The sequence below is a fragment of the Phyllobates terribilis genome, unplaced genomic scaffold (assembly GCF_046119375.1).
Source record: "Phyllobates terribilis strain yellow unplaced genomic scaffold, ASM4611937v1 Scaffold_1__5_contigs__length_1240528914, whole genome shotgun sequence".
NCBI lineage: Eukaryota > Metazoa > Chordata > Amphibia > Anura > Dendrobatidae > Phyllobates > Phyllobates terribilis.
Window position 1 is genome coordinate 480,267,889 of NW_027362761.1, and position 20,783 is coordinate 480,288,671.

A 20,783-nucleotide genomic window follows, 5' to 3' on the forward strand; every position below is an offset into this window, starting at 1 on the left:
CTACTGGAGCCTCCATGCCACTCATGGCTGCTGAAAAGGAGCGCCGTCGACTGGAGCAATAATACAGCAGCAGTTGGATGGATAACTAAGGCAAAGCTCCATTCTCTCTTCTGGCCTTTTATCAGGAAGTGCTCCCTGCAGCCCGCCTCCCAGCTTGAACCCGGAAGTCCGGGTGAGTCACCTGACTGGAGTACTAGTCATTGGGGCCGCCCCCTAACGTGCGCATGCCCAGGGACGACGCCGCGCGTGACGTCGCGGGTCCGCCCCCGGAAGTCCGGTGCACTCGTCATCTGACCTGCCTCCTCCGGCTGGCCAGGCGTGTGCACAGCCCCGGAGACCGGGTGGACGCCCACCACAGCATGGCGCCGCCCGCCGGGTAACTTCACCAAGAGGGACCGACAGCCGCAACCCTGGTGTCTGGAGTCACGGGGCCCGATTCGGCCTACCCTGCGCCCGCACCCAGCAGGTACATTCAAAGGGGAGAAAAAAAAACAAAATCTTCTGGAACCACCGTTCCTGAGGACAGAGAATCAACTGACGTGGGGAGAGGAACCGCCCCTTTTAAGCCTGACGGTTCCCTGTCCTTGGAGGGCGGATCCCTCTCTCGTTGGGTGCTGTCATGGACCACTAATAAAAAGAAGTCTTGTGCACATACACTTCAGTATCTGCATGTGGTCAAGCTGCTGGTATCTAGAAAGGCCAGGCTGCTTAATACTTGTACAGATCCACTTCTCTCTCCACTACTTCACAGTTCAATTCTACATATTTTAATATTTTCTCTTTGGTAAAATTAAATTGAAATAATTTAAAAATGAAAATCAAAAACATTTTATTTACATGAATAGTTTAGCACAGAACTTTACATAAACTACAGTTCACATTCTAGGTATGCTGGCACAAAGGAAACCCGAACCGAGGTTTGTAATGTCACAGCAGAGGCTCAAATAGGAGAAGGTACAATGGAAACGTGACAAGTTTATTCTCTTTTGTAATAGCTTCTGTTTGAGAGAACTATAAAATAAATGCATAGACTATTGGGAAGATTATTTACAAAGCAAATTTGCATGAACATAAATTTTTAAATAAGTCCAGATAGAATACACTAGATAGCAGCCAAATGTAAACCCTATACATGGCGTGTATCAGTCACTGTCAAACTCCTCTATCCTCATCTCTTCATCTTCCATAATGGCCTGAGCAGTCATAGGTTGAGGTTGACTATTTGGAAGATCAGTTTCTCCTCCTTGACTGGAAGACAGTACTGAACTACCTGACCTTTCCTGAGTCTTGGGTCTGATTTCACTTCCCCTTTCTTTTGTAGCTTGTCCATTAGGGGGGTCTTCATCACAGCTATCACCATCTGGTACTCCGGAATCCTTGTCAGTCAGTGCTTCAAGCCTCATCCTAGACCAAAATTATACACAAGTCATGACTGGGATAATATAAAACTTAATATTTACAGATAGCACTGCTACAGAGACATTTAAAGGGTTATTCCCAAAATCACAATGTGGTTGTATAATAATGTACACATATTTTATTAATTTGTGCCAATATAACTCTTTTTTTGCACATATCAGCCCCAGAATGATGCCCCTCCTTGTTCTATTTACCCTCCAGTTACTAAAGGAACCTTCCTGTAGTAATTCCAATGCTCCTTGTTGATCATGTGCAGTGCAGTCTCTATCAGCTGGCCTCCAGCATGGCTCTGCCTCTATCTGACAGAGTGTAATCTACCTTAAGAATACACTTTGCCTCTGTGCACAGCCTACTTCTGTATAGTACCCTGCATGGCCGATTTCATCTTTTGCTAACCACATCAGTATTGCCATCAGCGTGGTTTTATATCATTGTTAGTTGGTTTCTAGCAGAGCTCAACTCTCCTGCACTCCTCCACATCAGGGCTTGTAATAACTACTAGGCAGTGCAGAGCTGTGTTTGTTAACTGCTGCTGACAGATCATTGATGTGAAATTGCAAATGCTGCTATGTTCTTGTAAATGGAAGACGATAATCCTCTGCCATATGCATCAACAGAGCTTTATTTGCAGCTTCACATTACTGATCCTCCTACTTATTATTGGAGGTGTAAGGGAACATAGCTGTCATTCAGGCCAACAAACTCATATCATCTCATTTATTGCAACACTTTTGATAAAACTTGGGACAACCTGATGCACAAATACTCTACACAGCATTCTCTGAAGTCTCTCATGCCCTGTGCCAGGTATGACACAAACTTCACTTTTACTGTGTTTATTTGAGAGTAAGGTCAGATATGGCATTCACAGCAGCCAACATCAATTTAAGCTTACTTCTGGCTTAAAACCCAGCACCTACAAGGGGTTGTTGTTTACTTCCATCTTCACCTGAAAGCTTCTCTTCAAATATAAAAAGTACATTGTTCGTGGCCTAAGTAGCTTAATGGTTAAGAGTTATGATAAAAATCAACCCAATTAAAACTGGGGCCGGGGAGGGACACTGAGCGATAAATAGCAGTAACCCTCTTCACATTTCCGGAAACAATGAGCTTGGCCACATTCACCTGCTTGTGATTTTTGGTGTGGATTCGGCATTGAAAATCTGTTACTACTCATATTACAACATGTGGTTCGGGGTGGTGAGGGGGGGGGGTTTCAAAACAGTCTCAGAAACAATGATTGATATCTGAATCTACTCGATTTATTGAATTACGGAAACTCGGCTTAAGAAAAACTTAAACCAACACTGCCTAATGCCAAAGACAACACACTGGCAGATATTGCACATCAGAAATGCTAATTCAGCATGACAAGCTCTGTGATACCTTCTAAAATTTGTCTTCAATGGAAGCCTGCCAACATCCTGGATATATGCAATTTGTGCTGCAGAAAGAAAAGAAATTACCTACATCAATACCCCAAAATGTAGCCAGGATCACCATTTGCAAGTGTTGATTGACAGGTAACAACAACTTTTAATGCAGAGTATTAATAACCACAAACAAAACGGGGATATGTGTTGAGGACAGGGATGTATAACAGGAAGAGGCAATGGTCGTGGAATAACCTTGTAGTTTACCTTGGTTTCTTAGAGGGTTTGTGAGCTTTGCCAGGTATGGCACCACCTGGGTCTGAAGGCACATTGGTGAGGAACAGAAACTTGAGAAAAGTTCTCTTGCTGCAAGTGTATTTTCCTGATACTGGAAGTGAAATTAAATAGTAAAATGAAGAGAAAGGAATGTGGAGATCCAAGAGATACAGTTTGGTTGAAAGAACAAGTAAAAATATGCTTATACAATAAGTATCAAATTACCCAGAACAGAAATACAACATAGTTGGAAGACAATACTCAAGTTGTTAAACCAGTTTTTAGAAACTGCCTTACTACCTTTATAAAGAATCTTTACTTTCAAGTGTATTTTCAGAATAAGCTGTACATTTACATGAAAAATAATACTATATCTGGCCATTGTAAGTTTTGTATCCTGCATTTTCACCAGTTTTCACCTTTGCAGGTTCTCTCTCTAGTTTACAAGTAACTCTGAGTTGGGGGTAGATTCACTGATATGACTTCTTCTATACACAGCACAGCAAGGAAGACTTTCTGCTCTTCATTCCTTTTTAGCACACACAGATTACACAGCAGTACTGAACAGCTCTATTCTTATTTTTTTTTTAATTTCGCAGGAAAAATTGTAGTTTTCACTAGTATCATTTTTGGGCACATTCAACGTATTATTCACTTTTTATGCAATCATTTTTTTGGCAAGGATGAATAAAATACAATAAATCTGGATGGTTGATATAATTACGATGATAAAGAATTTATATATTTATTTTTATATTTTACTAATTATGTTTGCAAGGGGTTGAAGTTATGTTTTATATAGAAACCATTTTTTATTATTAAGAATGGGATTGACTTTTTTCCCCCCACAATTAGACTTTGATCGCATAGATAATACACTGTACAAATTAAGTTGTATGGTGTGTTATCTAACATGCCAGTGTTGAACTGACAGGTAGCCCATCACATCTCACCCCCATTGGGATCTGATAGTCTGCTGTATGTAGTAGACAGAGGCCATTGCTATTCCTCCAGCTACCATTGCAACCCCTAGGCACCCCCACAATCGCACTATGGGGGTGCCGATGAATTAATAAAGAGAGCGATCTGTCACCGTCAAAGTCTTTTCTTGTGCAGACAGTATGAACACTGCATGTAAAGAGTTAAACAGGGAGGATAGCACATAGATGTGATCTTGGTTGCTGCAGTAGGAACCCAGCTGTATGCAACAGCTGACTCCCGCTGCGAACGACACATGCACAGCCCCTGTGCCTGTTCCATCCCCGTGCCATACATGTATGGCATGGTGCGGCAAGTAACACTTCACCATGACTTATATGTACGGCAAAGTGTGCAAAGAGGTTAAATATGTATGTATGTATGTATGTATGTATGTATGTATGTATGTATGTATGTATGTATGTATGTATGTATGTATGTATGTATAAGAATAAAACACGTTGAACCTTTTTATTTACGAGAAGCCATTGTGGCTTATGTAGAGGTCGGAATCCAACTCCTGATTGACAACTTGCAAAAGCCCTGGAACTGTTGGCATGTATTATACCTCTGCTCGCCACTGAAGAGCCATAAACATTCAGCGTAGATCGAAACTGGAGGGAATAAAAAGATGGAAACAAACATATAAAGATATAACTCACATACAAGATATATGATGAGATATGCGTGACAATTGCAATCCTGAACAAGGACAAAGATATGGAGGTACCTGACAAATTACTACATTTTTTAATCCAACAGCATTATGATGGTATAAAACAAGTCTAGTAGTTATTGGGCGCTTACCACATAGAGAGCCATTCTCACCTGCGTGGTATCTGGTTTTGTAGCTCTGATACACTTACTTCTGTAGCGCTGACGTCCCTGCCCTCTGCTAGGCAGGGACGCTGCTCCCCTCACCGCTCTGCTCCGTGCCCGGCGTCCTCTCCCCGCTCTGCTGTCAGCGCGCGCTCCTTCCCGGCGTCCTCCTCCCGCTCTGCTCTCAGCGCGCACTCCTTCCCGGCCCCTGTGCTTAGGGCGCGCGCGCTCCCCTCCTCTTAAAGGGGCCGCGCGCGCCGTCCTAAGGAGTCCTCGGCCAATGGCCGGAGGACTTCATCATATATAAGGCACCTCCTCCAAAATGGAGGTGCCCGAGCAATGTTGTTTGCACCTGTGTCTCACCTGTGCTTCAGCCCTCAGGTCCCGCTGCCAGTTACCTGCCAGTTTCCTGCCAGTTACCTGCCTGATTCCTGCCTGAATACTTGTTACCTGTCTGCCAGTCTGAGGTCCGACGGTCTGCCTTACTACTCCTGTCAGTCTGTCTAAAGGACCAGCCTGCCCGCTCACCTGGGAGCGCACATCAGCTACCTGCCTGCTTTCCTGAGGTCCGACGGTCTGCCTTACAACTCCGGTCAGTCTGTCTATGGACCAGCTTGCCCGCTCACCTGGGAGCGCTTCTCCGTTACCTGCCTGCTTGCCTACCTGGAGGCTCCGCCGTCACGTGCTGTGACCACCAGCTATTCCAGACTCTTGCCCGCTCACCTGGGAGCGCTTCTCCGTTACCTGCCTGCTTGCCTGCCCAGAGGCTCCGTTGTCACGTGTTGTGACCATCAGCTACTTCAGACTCTTGTCCGCTCACCTGGGAGCGCTTCTCCATTACCTGCCTGCTTGCCAGCCCGGAGGTTCCGCCGTCACGTGCCGTGACCACCTGCTATTCCAGAGACTCTCGCTTGCTCACCTGGGAGCACACATCTACCATCTGCCTGCTAGCCTACCCGGAGGCTCTGCCATCACAGGTCGTACCTACCCTTTACCCAGAGACTGCCCTGATCACTTGCCGTATCTCCCTGTCCGTTCATCCAGAGACTGCCACCCGCTCCCTTACAAGGGCCGCCCCCTTGTATAGTAGCTCAGAGGTTCCGCCTCCCAGACCCGTTACAGTTTGCTCGGGCCATGGAACCCGGTGGCACCCAAGCTCCCTCGCTCTCGGACCTCTGTCTTGAACTGTCCCGTCAGAGGTCCCAACAGGAGGCCATCCTGGGTCACCTGCGGAATGTTAATACTCGCCTGAACACTCTGCCTGATCCACCAACAACCTCCGCCAGTGCCATATCTTGCAATCCGGCAGCTCCGCTGCCCACTAATACCATGGTATCCTACCCCGGACCCCGGCTTTCTGCACCTCCTCGCTTAGGAGGCGACTCCGTCCAGGCTCGGGGCTTCTTAAATCAGTGCACCCTGCATTTTGAACTTTTGTCCTACCAGTTTAACTCCGACCGGGCCAAAATTGCCTTCATCATGTCCCATCTCACCGGGGAGGCCCTGGCCTGGCTAAATCCTCTATGGGAGAGAGGAGACCCCCTGGTGTCCAACTTGCCTGCTTTTCTCACGGCTTTCCGGAAAGTCTTCGACGAACCCGGACGGAAGACCTCATCTGCATCATCGTTGCTACGCCTCCGTCAGGGGAGTCTCACCGTGGGCCAATATGCCATACGGTTCCGTACCCTTGCCTCGGAGCTGACCTGGGATAACGACGCTCTGGTTTCCGTCTTCTGGGAGGGTCTGTCCGGCCGTATTAAAGATGAACTTGCCGGTCGGGACACTCCTACCACTCTCGATGACTTAATAACTCTTGCCACCCGGATTGACCTACGGTTCCAGGAGCGTGCCAGAGAGGTCACCCGTGAGAGGAGGTTACCACGTCTAGCTCCTACTTTTCAGAAACCCGTCACTCCTTCTGTCTCTAACCAGGTACACCCTCCTGAGCCTATGCAGGTCGACCAGACCAAGATGGTCAAGACCCGTCAGGACTTACGCCGTGCCGAGGGGACCTGCTTCTACTGTGGCAGTAAGGAGCACCAGATCCGTGCCTGCCCGGAAAGGTCGGGAAACGCCTGTGTCTAGGTTCGCTCAGAGAGGTCCACCTAGACAAGAATAAATCCTCTCCATCCCTGCTGTTGTCAGTTTCAATCGTCTACGGGGAGAACCGTTATTTCGAACTAGCCCAACTGGACTCTGGAGCAGCCGGGAATCTTATTTCACAGTCCCTGGTAGAGAAATACCGCATCCCCACCAAACCTCTGGCTGTACCCTTGTCTGTGGCTACCGTGGATGGGGGGCTCTTACCACGCCCCATCCAACTCATCACCGAATCCATTACTCTGCAGGTGGGAATGCTGCATTCTGAGAGTATCTCCTTTCATGTTCTGCCTGGACTCTCTCACGCCCTCTTGCTAGGTCTGCCTTGGCTCCAGAGACATGCACCCGTGCTTGACTGGCAAACCGGAGAAGTCCTTCGCTGGGGACAAGACTGTCATAAGACCTGCCTGGTTCCCGTCCATCCCGTCCGTCCCTCTCCTACCCCAGCTAATCTACCTGGACTTCCAATTCCTTATTGGTCTTAAGCTGATGTCTTTAATAAAAAGGAGGCAGAGACATTACCCCCTCATAGACCATACGACTGTCCCATCGACCTGTTACCCGGTACTACTCCTCCCCGTGGGCGTATTTATCCTTTATCCGCTGCTGAGACCCGGTCGATGTCCGAATATATTGAGGAGAATCTGGCCAGGGGATTCATCCGGAAATCTACCTCCCCGGCGGGAGCAGGCTTCTTTTTCGTTAAAAAGAAGGACGGCTCTCTCCGTCCCTGTATAGACTATAGAGGCCTAAACCAGATCACGGTGAAGAATAAGTACCCCCTCCCGCTCATTCCAGAATTATTTGATCGTCTGAGGGGGGCTAGAATCTTCACCAAACTAGACCTCCGTGGGGCGTACAACCTGGTTCGTATCCGTCAAGGGGATGAATGGAAGACGGCATTCAACACCCGGGACGGCCACTATGAATACCTGGTAATGCCCTTTGGTCTCTGTAACGCTCCTGCCGTTTTTCAAGAGTTGGTCAATGACATCTTCCGGGACCTTCTCTACTCCTGCGTAGTGGTGTACCTGGACGACATCTTGGTCTTCTCTCCGGATCTCCAGACTCACCGGAGGGACGTTCGTCAGGTCCTGCTCAGGCTCAGGCAGAATTACCTCTTCACTAAATACGAGAAGTGCCTCTTTGAGCAGACCTCGCTTCCGTTTTTGGGCTACATTATTTCTCAGACCGGCCTACGAATGGATCCAGAGAAACTATCTGCCATCGAGAAATGGCCTCGACCGGAGGGGCTGAAGGCCATTCAGCGGTTCCTGGGCTTCGCCAACTACTACCGCCTCTTCATACCACACTTCTCTTCCCGGACTGCCCCAATTTCCGCGCTCACCCGTAAGGGTACTAATCCCAAAGAGTGGCCGCCCGAAGCAGAAGAAGCCTTTCTTTCCTTAAAACAGGCCTTCTCTGCATCGCCCGGACGGCAACAAGCAGTTCTTCCTGGAAGTGGACGCCTCCTCCTCTGGAGCTGGAGCGGTACTTACTCAAAAATCTTCTTCCGGGAGGATGGTAACTTGCGGCTTCTTCTCTAAACTCTTCTCCTCCTCAGAGCGCAATTATTCCATAGGAGATCGAGAGTTATTGGCCATCAAACTGGCATTGGAGGAGTGGCGTTACCTGCTTGAGGGGGCTCTTCACCCGGTAATAATTTACACTGACCACAAGAACTTGGCTTATCTCCAGCATGCCCAGAGACTTAACCCGCGCCAAGCCCGGTGGTCCTTGTTTTTTGCTCGTTTTGATTTTGTCCTTCATTTTCGCCCGGCTGACAAAAACGTCAAGGCGGACGCCTTGTCTCGATCCTTTCTGGTATCTGATCTCGAGGAAGATCCGAAACACATCATCGATCCCGCCAGAGTAATGCAGGTGGCTCCCGTGAGTCTAAATCTTCTTCCTCCCGGAAAGACGTTCGTATCAGTACCTGATCGGGAGAAGATCCTTCACTGGGGTCACTCGTCTAAACTGGCTGGCCACGCTGGTCAGAAGAAGACCCTCCAGCTTATTTCCCGGCACTACTGGTGGCCTACCCTGCACAAGGATGTAATAGACTTTGTTTCTGCCTGTGTGTCCTGCGCCCGCAACAAGGTTCCGAGACATCTGCCAGCCGGTCGCCTCCTTCCGCTCCCAGTACCTGCTGCCCCCTGGCAGCATATTGCAATGGACTTCATAACTGACCTCCCACTCTCTGCCGGTTGTACGGTCATTTGGGTGGTCGCTGACCGCTTCTCCAAGATGGCTCATTTCGTTCCCCTGCCAGGCCTCCCGTCTGCACCCGAGCTAGCTAGAGACTTTATTCGTCACATCTTCCGTTTTCATGGCCTGCCCCTCCACATCGTGTCGGATCGTGGGGTACAGTTCACCTCACGCTTCTGGAGAGCCACTTGTAAACTACTAGACGTCTCCCTGGACTTCTCTTCCGCTTACCACCCACAGTCCAATGGTCAAGTGGAGCGGATCAATCAGAACCTGACCAGTTACCTCCGGCACTTCGTTAATGCCCACCATTCTGACTGGGTGGATCTCCTACCATGGGCCGAGTTCTCTTACAATAATCACGAGAGCGAATCCTCCTCCAAATCCCCGTTTTTTGTAGTCTTTGGTCAGCATCCTCGGATTCCTTTTCCTGTCTCCACCTCGGTGGACAACCCGGCTGCGGAATCTCTCGTTAGCAAATTTTCCTCCATTTGGGAGAGTACCCGATCCGCACTCCTTCAGTCTTCCGAGCGTATGAAAAGACACGCTGACAAAAAACGTCTGGACCCTCCTCAATTCCGTCCTGGGGATAAAGTCTGGCTCTCGTCCAAATATGTCCGGCTCAAGATCCCTTCCTATAAGTTAGGGCCTCGGTTCATCGGCCCACTGGAGGTCATCAGTCAGATCAACCCGGTGGCCTATAAATTGAAACTCCCGGCCAACTTACGGATCCCTAACTCCTTCCATGTAGCTCTCCTCAAACCTGTGGTACTTAACTCTTTTTCCAAGTCTACAGGTACGCCTCCTGCTCCGGTTTCTGCTGAGGACGAGTTTGAGGTAGAGAACATTCTTGCCACCAAAAGGGTAAGAGGAAAGACCTTTTTTCTGGTAGATTGGAAGGGGTTTGGTCCTGAGGAGAGAACGTGGGAGCCCCGGGAGAACATCCATGCCCCTCTCATCCTAGCTAAATTTCTGTCTGGCCTAAAAAAGGGGGGGCCTAAAGGGGGGGGTACTGTAGCGCTGGCGTCCCTGCCCTCTGCTAGGCAGGGACGCTGCTCCCCTCACCGCTCTGCTCCGTGCCCGGCGTCCTCTCCCCGCTCTGCTGTCAGCGCGCGCTCCTTCCCGGCGTCCTCCTCCCGCTCTGCTCTCAGCGCGCGCTCCTTCCCGGCCCCTGTGCTTAGGGCGCGCGCGCTCCCCTCCTCTTAAAGGGGCCGCGCGCGCCGTCCTAAGGAGTCCCCGGCCAATGGCCGGAGGACTTCATCATATAGAGGGCACCTCCTCCAAAATGGAGGTGCCCGAGCAATGTTGTTTGCACCTGTGTCTCACCTGTGCTTCAGCCCTCAGGTCCCGCTGCCAGTTACCTGCCAGTTTCCTGCCAGTTACCTGCCTGATTCCTGCCTGAATACTTGTTACCTGTCTGCCAGTCTGAGGTCCGACGGTCTGCCTTACTACTCCTGTCAGTCTGTCTAAAGGACCAGCCTGCCCGCTCACCTGGGAGCGCACATCAGCTACCTGCCTGCTTTCCTGAGGTCCGACGGTCTGCCTTACAACTCCGGTCAGTCTGTCTATGGACCAGCTTGCCCGCTCACCTGGGAGCGCTTCTCCGTTACCTGCCTGCTTGCCTACCTGGAGGCTCCGCCGTCACGTGCTGTGACCACCAGCTATTCCAGACTCTTGCCCGCTCACCTGGGAGCGCTTCTCCGTTACCTGCCTGCTTGCCTGCCCGGAGGCTCCGTTGTCACGTGCTGTGACCATCAGCTACTTCAGACTCTTGTCCGCTCACCTGGGAGCGCTTCTCCATTACCTGCCTGCTTGCCAGCCAGGAGGTTCCGCCGTCACGTGCCGTGACCACCTGCTATTCCAGAGACTCTCGCTTGCTCACCTGGGAGCACACATCTACCATCTGCCTGCTAGCCTACCCGGAGGCTCTGCCATCACAGGTCGTACCTACCCTTTACCCAGAGACTGCCCTGATCACTTGCCGTATCTCCCTGTCCGTTCATCCAGAGACTGCCACCCGCTCCCTTACAAGGGCCGCCCCCTTGTATAGTAGCTCAGAGGTTCCGCCTCCCAGACCCGTTACAACTTCAATAGTGTTAATCTGCAAAGCCGGACACAGAGCGCAGGCAAGTATCACAATTGCAAAATCAGACACAGCCCACCCATGTCATTCAAAAGACCCCAGACCACGCCAACATCATGTGCTATTTTGGACTTTCTTATACGGCGAACCTGGTAGTATCCCAGCAAAGATCACTATGGATGTCCCTAAATATGAACAATACGTGTTCAACCAGACAGAACATATGTTATTAGCACAGGTGATGACTGTAACACTCCTTACATTCCAGTCACCAGTGAGACCATCAGCAGCACTGAGATACTCGCTGGCTCGTACAACATCATCAATATCCGAGAAGAAATCTAAGTAGTTTTGGTGAAGGTATAAGTTAAATAATTCACTTCGCATATGTGACTTCTCTACAACGGCCTGTAGGGAAGAAACAAGAAAAACATTAAAGAACTAATAACAAAAACACTAAAAACTAGACTGTCAGCAAGAAAAGAGTAACAGACTTGTGTGATTCAGGGTCCAGGGATGGAGAATGGACAAGGCAAATCACAAAATATTCACCTGCATCTTCATCCTTGTGACCCAGTCCTAAATGGCCCCTCTAAACTGTACCGAAAATCTACCTGCTCTTCACAATACTCCCTAAGTTATTGCAGAAGTCCTTTCAGACAATGCATTTTTATGGTGGTATAACTCATGTAGGTAACAACTGGCCATTGGTAGAATCAGCTCTGACCAGAGTAATGACGATCCATGTACACCACAATGTGGGATGTGTTGGGTTAAGTGAGGAATAGGAAATTAAAGCAAAGTTCTGCTAATCCCCTCTGTAAAACATGAACCATCTTTACCTTTAAACAGAACACAGTCCATAACCATTTTAGTTTACAAAGAGTCATACATAATAGCATCCATACTGATAAAAAAAAATGTCTCACCTCTGGAAGAACCAGCAGCAGGTCTCTGTCATGTTGTGATAAATGTGCAGGCAATTTATAGCAGTCCAAGTCAGATTCTGGAGCCTCCCCTGGAAATACATGTGATAGAGTATATCACCAAATAAAGTCTCCATTCCTAATTCTCTAGTGCTGTGTACAGTTCATGGACTGGGACCATTTATACACGCATGTACTGATGTTACAAACATCATGGTAATGTGTCTATGCAGATGATTTTCCTCCTATATGAAGATATTGCAGCCAAACTATAGAGCTTGTAATGTCCGCTGGGCAAAGGTCTAAAATCCTGACGAGGCCCTCAAGCACATGGGTCCTTTTACAGGACGGATTTTTTTTTTGACTGTCACAAGCACAAATAATGATTGCAAGTAGGGGAAATCGCACATTCGACTATTCGTTGGTTTGTTCTCACTGTTATAATCGGCAGCATATGTGCTTCTGACCAGTGATAACTTTGAGTAGTCAGATGAAAATCAAGCATTTGCTCACTTGTCAGCTGATTGATGGGTTCATTTATATTGGGCAATGATTAAAAAGAACAAACTTTTGTTCTCCTGATCATTGGCCCTTTAAAACAAAGCCTTCAGTCCATAAGGTTACTGAATTTATTACAATATCAGTAAATTAACAATAAAACAACAAAAATAATCTTAATTCGCATGTCACACAATGGACTCACATCTCAGTCCTGGCTTATGTTATTGATATTGCTTATCTATATATCTATCTATCAAACAAAAGAATAGCAGCACAGTCTTCAGTCAGTGGTGAAATCCCTTCCATGAACACAGTTAAGAAGGAGCTCTGGCTATACATAAAAAGATAAGGAAAATAGAGGCAGCGCTCAAGGGGCCCTAGTGAAGAAAACGTGGAGTGTCATTCACCCACCTAGGTGCAAATACAAAATATACACATGAAAAACTAACAAAGTATATTAATTGCAGCATTAGGGAAAGATTTAACAGTAAAATGCCTTGAATAATTCTTACTTTTACAGTGAAGTATTTTCCCCAATGCTCGGAACAAGAAAAGAGAAGCATCTTTGCCTCCGATGGCTTGAATTTCATCAGCTTTGTCTCCAACATTAGACCATTTTTTTTTATTCTGTGATTTGGATGATGTTTTTGACATCTTTGAGGGTTTTCCTTTCTTCTTAGACCAGAATTCACTTGTCAAGGAAGAATCTGTAATCAATGGAGAAATAGGAATAGTAGTTTCAGGCTACGATTACTGGTAACAGGCTTACTCCTGTGTGAGACATGTAATGACAATCTACTCTCCTCACTGATCTCACTGCAGAGCTGTGTGTGATTATAAAATGCAGTCAGTATAGCAGAGCCGAGTGTCATTACCAACACTTCTTCAGCTTTTTTCTCATGACAGCAATTGTGTGAGAGTGGCAGTACAACAGAACAGAGCATTGTTTCATAAACACTTCTAGCAGCTCTTCTCTCAGTGGTGTTAGCTCTGATGTACTGCCCCTCCCCTCACACTGGCTGCTCTGAGAAGAAAGTTGAAGAAGCGTTTGTAATTACACTTACCTCTGCTCTACTCCCAGCACTTTGTAATCACACAGCTCTACAGTGAAATCAATGAGGCGAGAAGGCTGTCTGTCATGACACAGGAGCAAGCCTGTTCGGGGTAACCCTTGACTCTGATCTCTCCTTCAAACCTCATATCCAAGCCCTTTCCACTTCCTGCCGACTCAAACTCAAAAATATCTCCCGGATCCGCACATTCCTCATCCATGAATCTTTAAAAACTCTAGTGCACGCCCTCATCATCTCCCGCCTTGACTACTGCAACCTAATGCTCTGTGGCCTCCCTTCCAATACTCGCACACCCCTCCAATCTATCCTAAACTCTGCTGCCCGACTAATCCACCGGTCCCCTCGCTATGGCCTCTTCTCTCTGTCAATCCCTTCACTGGCATGCAAAGCCATCCACAACCTGTCTCCTCCATATATCTGTGACCTAGTCTCCCGATACTTACCTGCACACAACCTACGATCCTCACAAGATCGCCTTCTCTACTCCCCTCTTATCTCCTCCTCCCACAATCGCATACAAGATTTCTCCCGTGCTTCCCCCCTACTCTTGAATTCTCTACCCCAATATATCAGACTCTCGCCTACCGTGGAAACCTTCAAAAGGAACCTGAAGACCCACCTCTTCCGACAAGCCTACAGACTGCAGTAACCCTCGCTCCACGACCAGCTCTACCCTCACCTACTGTATCCTCACCCATCCCTTGTAGACTGTGAGCCCTCGCAGGCAGGGTCCTCTCTCCTCCTGTACCAGTCGCTGACTCGTTTTTGTTCAAATTATTGTACTTGTTATTTGCCATGTATACCCCTTTTAAACATGTAAAGCGCCATGGAATTAATGGCGCTATAGTAATAAATAATAATATAAATAATAATAATATTGTGGGGGTGTGTTCTCCGCCCCTCCCGCATGACACCTCCTGCTTATGATTGGTCAATTTCATGCAAGGGAAGTAGTACAAGTTCCAATAGTAAGGTGTTAATTTCACATCCACGTCATGGATTAGTTGGTCTTATCATAAGTTATAACCAAAACTTTACAAGGTAATATCTCTGCAACAGAGAGGAGAAATTATAAAACAAAAATTACATTTTATTCAGCTCTGCAGCCACTATTCCAAGATGTTTCCAGTTTAACATGCTCAAACTGGTGAAAGGTCCTCTTTAAGTCACAAGTTCAGTCTTACCTTTAAGTGCTGAGAACTGAAGACTATTAATAGCGCTTCTAATATCCCCCGAACATCCAGAGCACAAGAGCTCCAGAGCTTCCTTATCAGGAATAATGAATTTTCCTCCGCTCTGAAACAGAGGACAGCACGGTGCACATCACAATGCAGCTTTGTAGCGCATATACTTCGAGATCCATGATATTATGAAGCTCCATAAAGACCATTTTATTTAAGATCACACATTTACTAAGAGAAATTTCAAGGATAACAATGTAATATGTTCAATGTAGAGAAAAAAAATCTGTTTTGTTTCCCTCTTCTAAACTGCTGCCACCGCTTTGTTAGCACTCTAAAGAGCTTAATTTCATCCCTGTAGCTGGGAAAAGTCTTTTTGTCTAGCAACATATGCAAATCGGCTTGAGTAGTCCAGTGGGCGGGTCTGGCCCATACTTCACGCCTTTTAAGAGCCAATCAGGCTCCTTTACAACTAATTGATATATAAAGCGGAAGCAGCAAACCGTGGTTGTTGTGTGCGTGCTTTCAGGATTTCAATGAATGTTCAATTAAGCATAGCATTTCACAGGACATTTGTAGGATTATTGTTGTATAGCGAAAGGATTAATTTCCTGTTTCTACTGCTGCAAGAGTTACACGAGATATCAATCTATCCATGCTATCTGTTATGATTTTTAACTATTGCTGATATATTGCTCGTTTATACGTACCTTTTAAAAATTCAATAAAGGTGTGAAATATAAATGGTTTATGAGAAGGTGTCTAAACCATGCACATACTGACCGTAGTAGCTTCAGTAGCTGCAATCCGGCTCAGCACTTTCATCATGCTGGTGGGGGCAACAGGATTGAAGCTGCAAGAGAACAGGAGTACTTAGTACACATGTATTTTATAATAAATTGTATGATTGGTTTTCAGTGAAACCTCTTGGTGACAGAAAATTATCCGATTATTTGGGTGGCTTACTCATAGCAGAGGGCTGGTATACATAATATATAGTGGAACTGAAAATCTGTCACAAAAAAATCTAGTCTGGATAAGGCCCCTTTCAAATTGCATTATTCCCCACTCTCCGTGGTGGGCCTGTCGGTGCTTAAACCCCCCACCCCACCTCCACCCCCATGCGCAAAATGGAATTCTTGCGTATACGCCGACGGGGCTATTGGCTATAAAGGTGTAGACAGGGTCAATGTGTGCTGTGTCGTGCATCATTTTCGGGCATATATACGCCTACTGGAGGCGAACACTCAGACGTACACTGTGTACACTGAGTGTCACCTCCAGTAGGTGTATACACCCAAAAATTATGCAAAACAGAGCTCACTTTCTGACTCCGACAGCACCTTTGTAGTCAAAGGCCCCGTCGGCGCATCCAGTTTTGTGGTGGGATTCAGAAGTAAGCCCCACTGAGATTACGGCGCATGAGGAAGAATGCAATGTGAAAGAGCCCAAGTGGAAAAAAAGACATACATGAGCTTCTCACAAAATTAGAATACAGTATAATCAAATAGTTAATTTATTTCAGTTCTTCAATACAAAAAGTGAAACTCATTATATAGTCATTACAAACAGAGTGATCTATTTCAAGTGTTTATTTCTGTTAATGCTGATGATTATGGCTTACAGCCAATGAAAACACAAAAGTCATTATCTCAGTAAATTAGAATACTTTATAACAACAGCTTGAAAAATGATTTTAAAATCCGAAGTGTTGTCCTACTGAAATGTCTGTTCAGTAAATGCTCTCAATACTTGGTCTGGGGTCCTTCTGCATTAATTACTGCATCAATGCGGTGTGGCATGGGGGTGATCAGCCTGTGGCGCTGCGGAGGTGTTATGGAAGCCCAGGTTGCTTTGATAGCAGCCTTCAGCTCATCTGCATTGTTGGGTCTGGTGTCTCATCTTCCTCTTGAGAATACCCTATAGATTCTCTATGGGGTTAAGGTCAGGCGAGTTTGCTGGCCAATCAAGCACAGTGATACTGTTGTTTATAAACCAGGAATTGGTACTTTTGGCAGTGTGGACAGGTGCAAAGTCCTTCTGGAGAATGAAATTTCCATCTCCAAAAATCTTGTCGACAGAGGGCAGCATGAAGAGGTCTAAAATTTCCTGGTAGATGGCTGATCTGACTTTGGTCTTGATAAAACACAGTGGACCTACACCCGCAGATGACATGGCTCCCCAAACCATTACTGATTGTGGAAACTTCACACTAGACCTCAAGCAGCTTGGATTGTGGCCTCTCCACTCTTCCTCCAGACTCTGGGACCTCGATTTCCAAATGAAATGCAAAATTTACTTTCATCTGAAAACAACACCTTGGACCACTGAGCAACAGTCCAAGACTTTTTCTCCTTGGCCCAGCTATGACGCTTCTGGCTTTGTCTATTGGTCATGAGTGGCTTGACACAAGGAATGTGACACTTGTAGCCCATGTCCTGGATACGTCTGTGTGTGGTGGCTCTTGAAGCAATGTCTCCAGCAGTAATTCACTCATTGTGAATCTCACCCAAATGTTAACAATCCTTTCAAGGCTGCGGTTATCCCGGTTGCTTGTGCACCTTTTTCTACCACACTTTTTCCTTCCACTCAACTTTCCATTAATATGCTTGGATACAGCACTCTGAACAGCCAGCTTCTTTAGCAATGACCTTTTGTGGCTTACCCTCCTTGTGGAGTGGGTCAATGACCACCTTCTGGACATCTGTCAAGTCTGCATTCTTCCCCATGATTGTGGAGCCTACTGAAACAGACTAAGGACCTTTGTAAACGCTTCAAAAGCCTTTGCAGGTGTTTTTTTGTTAATTATTCTAATTAACTGAGATAATGACTTTTGTGTTTTCATTGGCTGTAAGCCATAATCATCAACATTAACAGAAATAAACACTTGAAATAGATCACTCTGTTTGTAAAGACTTTATATACGAGTTTCACTTTTTGTATTGAAGAACTGAAATAAATTAACTTTTTGATGATATTCTAATTTTGTGAAAAGCACCTGTAGGTCTATCCAGTTCAATCTTGATCAATTAAAAATTATTGCTACACTATTAATAATGCCACTAGTTTTAGAAAAGCATCCAGCCCTTTTACAAAAGCTGATATATCGTCCACCATGTTGTGATCGGGCATTCCACAGTCTGACTGCTCCAACTGTAAAGAATCCTTTCCTATTTAGCTGGCGGAATCACCTTTCCTCTACATGTAGTGAATGTTCCCTGGTCTTTTGTAAGGTCCTTGGAAGGAATAAATCATGTGCCTGTCCTTTGTATTAACCACACATATATTTATACATATAAATGGGGTCACCGCTGAGGAATCTTTTTTTCTAAGCTGAATAAGCCCAACTTTTCCAACCAATCGTTTTCCAATCTAGTTGTCCGCTTTGGAACTGACTAACTGCCCAATATCTATTTTAAAATGTGGAGCCTAAAACTGTATCCCATATTCTAGATATGACCTCACAAGTGATTTATAAAAGGGGTGATCATACATTTGTATCACAGGATTTTCTCTTTTTACGCACCCTAAAATCTAGTTTGCTTTTTCAGCTGCTGCCTGACATTGAGTGCTGCTTAGCTTACCAGAAACCTGAATACCCAACATCCTTTTGTTCTGTAATCCAGAGTATATTTCCACTGAATGTATATGCAGCAACAGGATTACCCCAGTCTAGGTGCATTATTCTACATTTATCAACATTAAACCTCATCTGTCATGTGTTTGCCCACGCAGGCATCTTATCTAGATCGTTCTGTAATATTCTATAATCTAGCTCAGTTTTTATCATTCTACATATTGTGTCATTAGCAAATTTAACATTTTATTCTCCATCCCATCCACAATGTCATTAATAAAAAGAATTGGTCATAACACAGATCCTTGTGCCCCCACTGCTAACTAGACAATTTAGAGAACGTATCACTTACAATGACTTTTTTACTGTCCCTTAACAATTTTTTTTTTACTTCTCTGCATATAGTACTCCCTAGTCCTCGCTTCTGACATAAGAGCAGCAGTAAAAGATATCAGACTGACCAGTTGTATCTGACTGCCGCTGATTGGCTGCAGCGGTCACAGCGCATACAGTGGCATGTAAACGTTTCGGCACCCCTGGTATAAATTACTGTTACCGTGCCACTGTTATACATGCCACTGTAGTGTCACATGAGCTCTGAGATATAGTGCCAACATCTCTGGAATGGCACTGGTCCAGGAAATATGTGATTTTTTGGGTTTCTGGGGCCACTTTAGCATTTAAGAAGGGGTTGTCCAGTAGCGGATACACCCCCTTAAAATATGGCAATATTTTGGATTGTGATAAATTGACAGGTCAGAATAAAGAAGGCCTTCACCTTATATTGCAAACACACAAGTCATCCTGGATTTCTTTTGGGAACAGTCTTCTTTGATGGCTGTCACCACTCAGACTGTCTGATATTATGAACACTAGGGGGCAGCGACCAGTCTTTACAAATTTCCTGTAGTGGAATGAGAAAAAAAATGAGTATAACTCAGCAAGGTACATGAACATACAGCAAAAGAGCACACAGTTTATATTCTAACTTACCTGAGAATATCATGTAGACTTGCAGGGTCCCTATAAAATTGGTTGGGCATATCCTGAAACAAAGTGAAAAAAATAAAATGCATTGATATTTGCCTAATTGTATATAATGAATATACATTTGGTGAGTATTACCACTAGAGGACATATATTCACTAATGGACACCATTAACAGAGCATGAGGATTTGTACTTCCATTGCTGGTTTACTTTGGAGTAAAAAAAAAAAAAAAAAAAATGAAAATAAAATAGATGAAATAAGTTTCAATGTACAATTTCAAAATCTTCACTCCCCACTAGTGATGAGCGAGTGTGCTCGTTTAACCCCTTTACCGAGCACGCTCGGGTGCTTCCCGAGTATCTTCGGTGTGCTTGTAGATGTTTCAGTCCCTGCTTCTGCATGATTTACAGCTGTAAGACATCCTAAACACATTCCGGGATTGCCTGTTTGTTAGGGAATCCTCACATGTGTAAAGGCTGTGTCAGCCATAAATCATGCAGAAGAAAGGACTGAAACATAATATACGAGCACGCCGAAGATGCTCGGGAAGCACTCGAGCGTGCTCGGTGAAAGGGTTAAACGAGTATGTTCGCTCATCACTACTCACCACCTAAAATGCAATTTACAAATTGCTCCTGGATTAAGACTTTTCACATGTGGCTGCCAGGAATGCATGCTGGATGTGAGGTTTGCCTTTGTTAGATCTTGTGTAATGGCACAGCTTCATTCCTGTACAGATTTCCTTTTGCACAGGCCTTGAGGGATCTCACCTCTCCAGTTCTGCTTGACACTAATGTCAAAGTGCATGAAACTCCCCTTTCTCTACATAGATACTCATCTTGTGTATTCACAGAAATATTCCCTGCTCACGGACATGTGAATTTCTTGCAATATACAGCCTCCTTGTCCTCCCAAATGCTATCCTTAGCACAGAGAAGGGATAAGGAGAGCAAACAAAGTAGACTTAACCCAGGAGCAGAAAATACGCCACCATCAGATATGTGAAGGAGTCAATTCTGTAGCAGCAAAATGGTCGTAAACTTTAATAAAAACTATTTAAAAAGTTTCTTAATCTTGCAATTATGAATCAAATGGACAATAATAAAATTTACCGAAATTGAGTCCATACCCTTTAAGTTTCTCCAGTATGGTGTTATTTTACTTTTATTTCTAACCTGTATGCAAAGTTTGATTACGTCACTCGCAATTAACAATTTGTAGACAAATTTATTTCCCTTCTATACGTAGGCAAACTTTGGTGATGAGCAGTTTATTTCAA

The 20,783-nt window shown here is 45.6% G+C and overlaps 1 protein-coding gene across 1 annotated transcript in view; it reads right to left on the reverse strand.

Annotated features, from left to right (window-relative positions):
• Positions 1-804: 804 nt before the first annotated feature.
• RAD17 (RAD17 checkpoint clamp loader component) overlaps positions 805-20,783 on the reverse strand; it is a 46,589-nt gene continuing 26,610 nt past the window's right edge. Inside the window, exons 7-17 of the mRNA XM_073679351.1 lie at positions 19,508-19,560; positions 19,293-19,418; positions 15,721-15,790; positions 14,941-15,052; positions 13,196-13,390; positions 12,186-12,274; positions 11,518-11,664; positions 4,514-4,660; positions 3,060-3,180; positions 2,806-2,863; positions 805-1,404 (exon numbers count right to left, since the gene is read on the reverse strand). Of these exons, the coding sequence (XP_073535452.1) occupies positions 1,143-1,404; positions 2,806-2,863; positions 3,060-3,180; positions 4,514-4,660; positions 11,518-11,664; positions 12,186-12,274; positions 13,196-13,390; positions 14,941-15,052; positions 15,721-15,790; positions 19,293-19,418; positions 19,508-19,560 (1,380 nt within the window). The 3' untranslated portion in view covers positions 805-1,142. The remainder of the gene's footprint in view (positions 1,405-2,805; positions 2,864-3,059; positions 3,181-4,513; positions 4,661-11,517; positions 11,665-12,185; positions 12,275-13,195; positions 13,391-14,940; positions 15,053-15,720; positions 15,791-19,292; positions 19,419-19,507; positions 19,561-20,783) is intronic.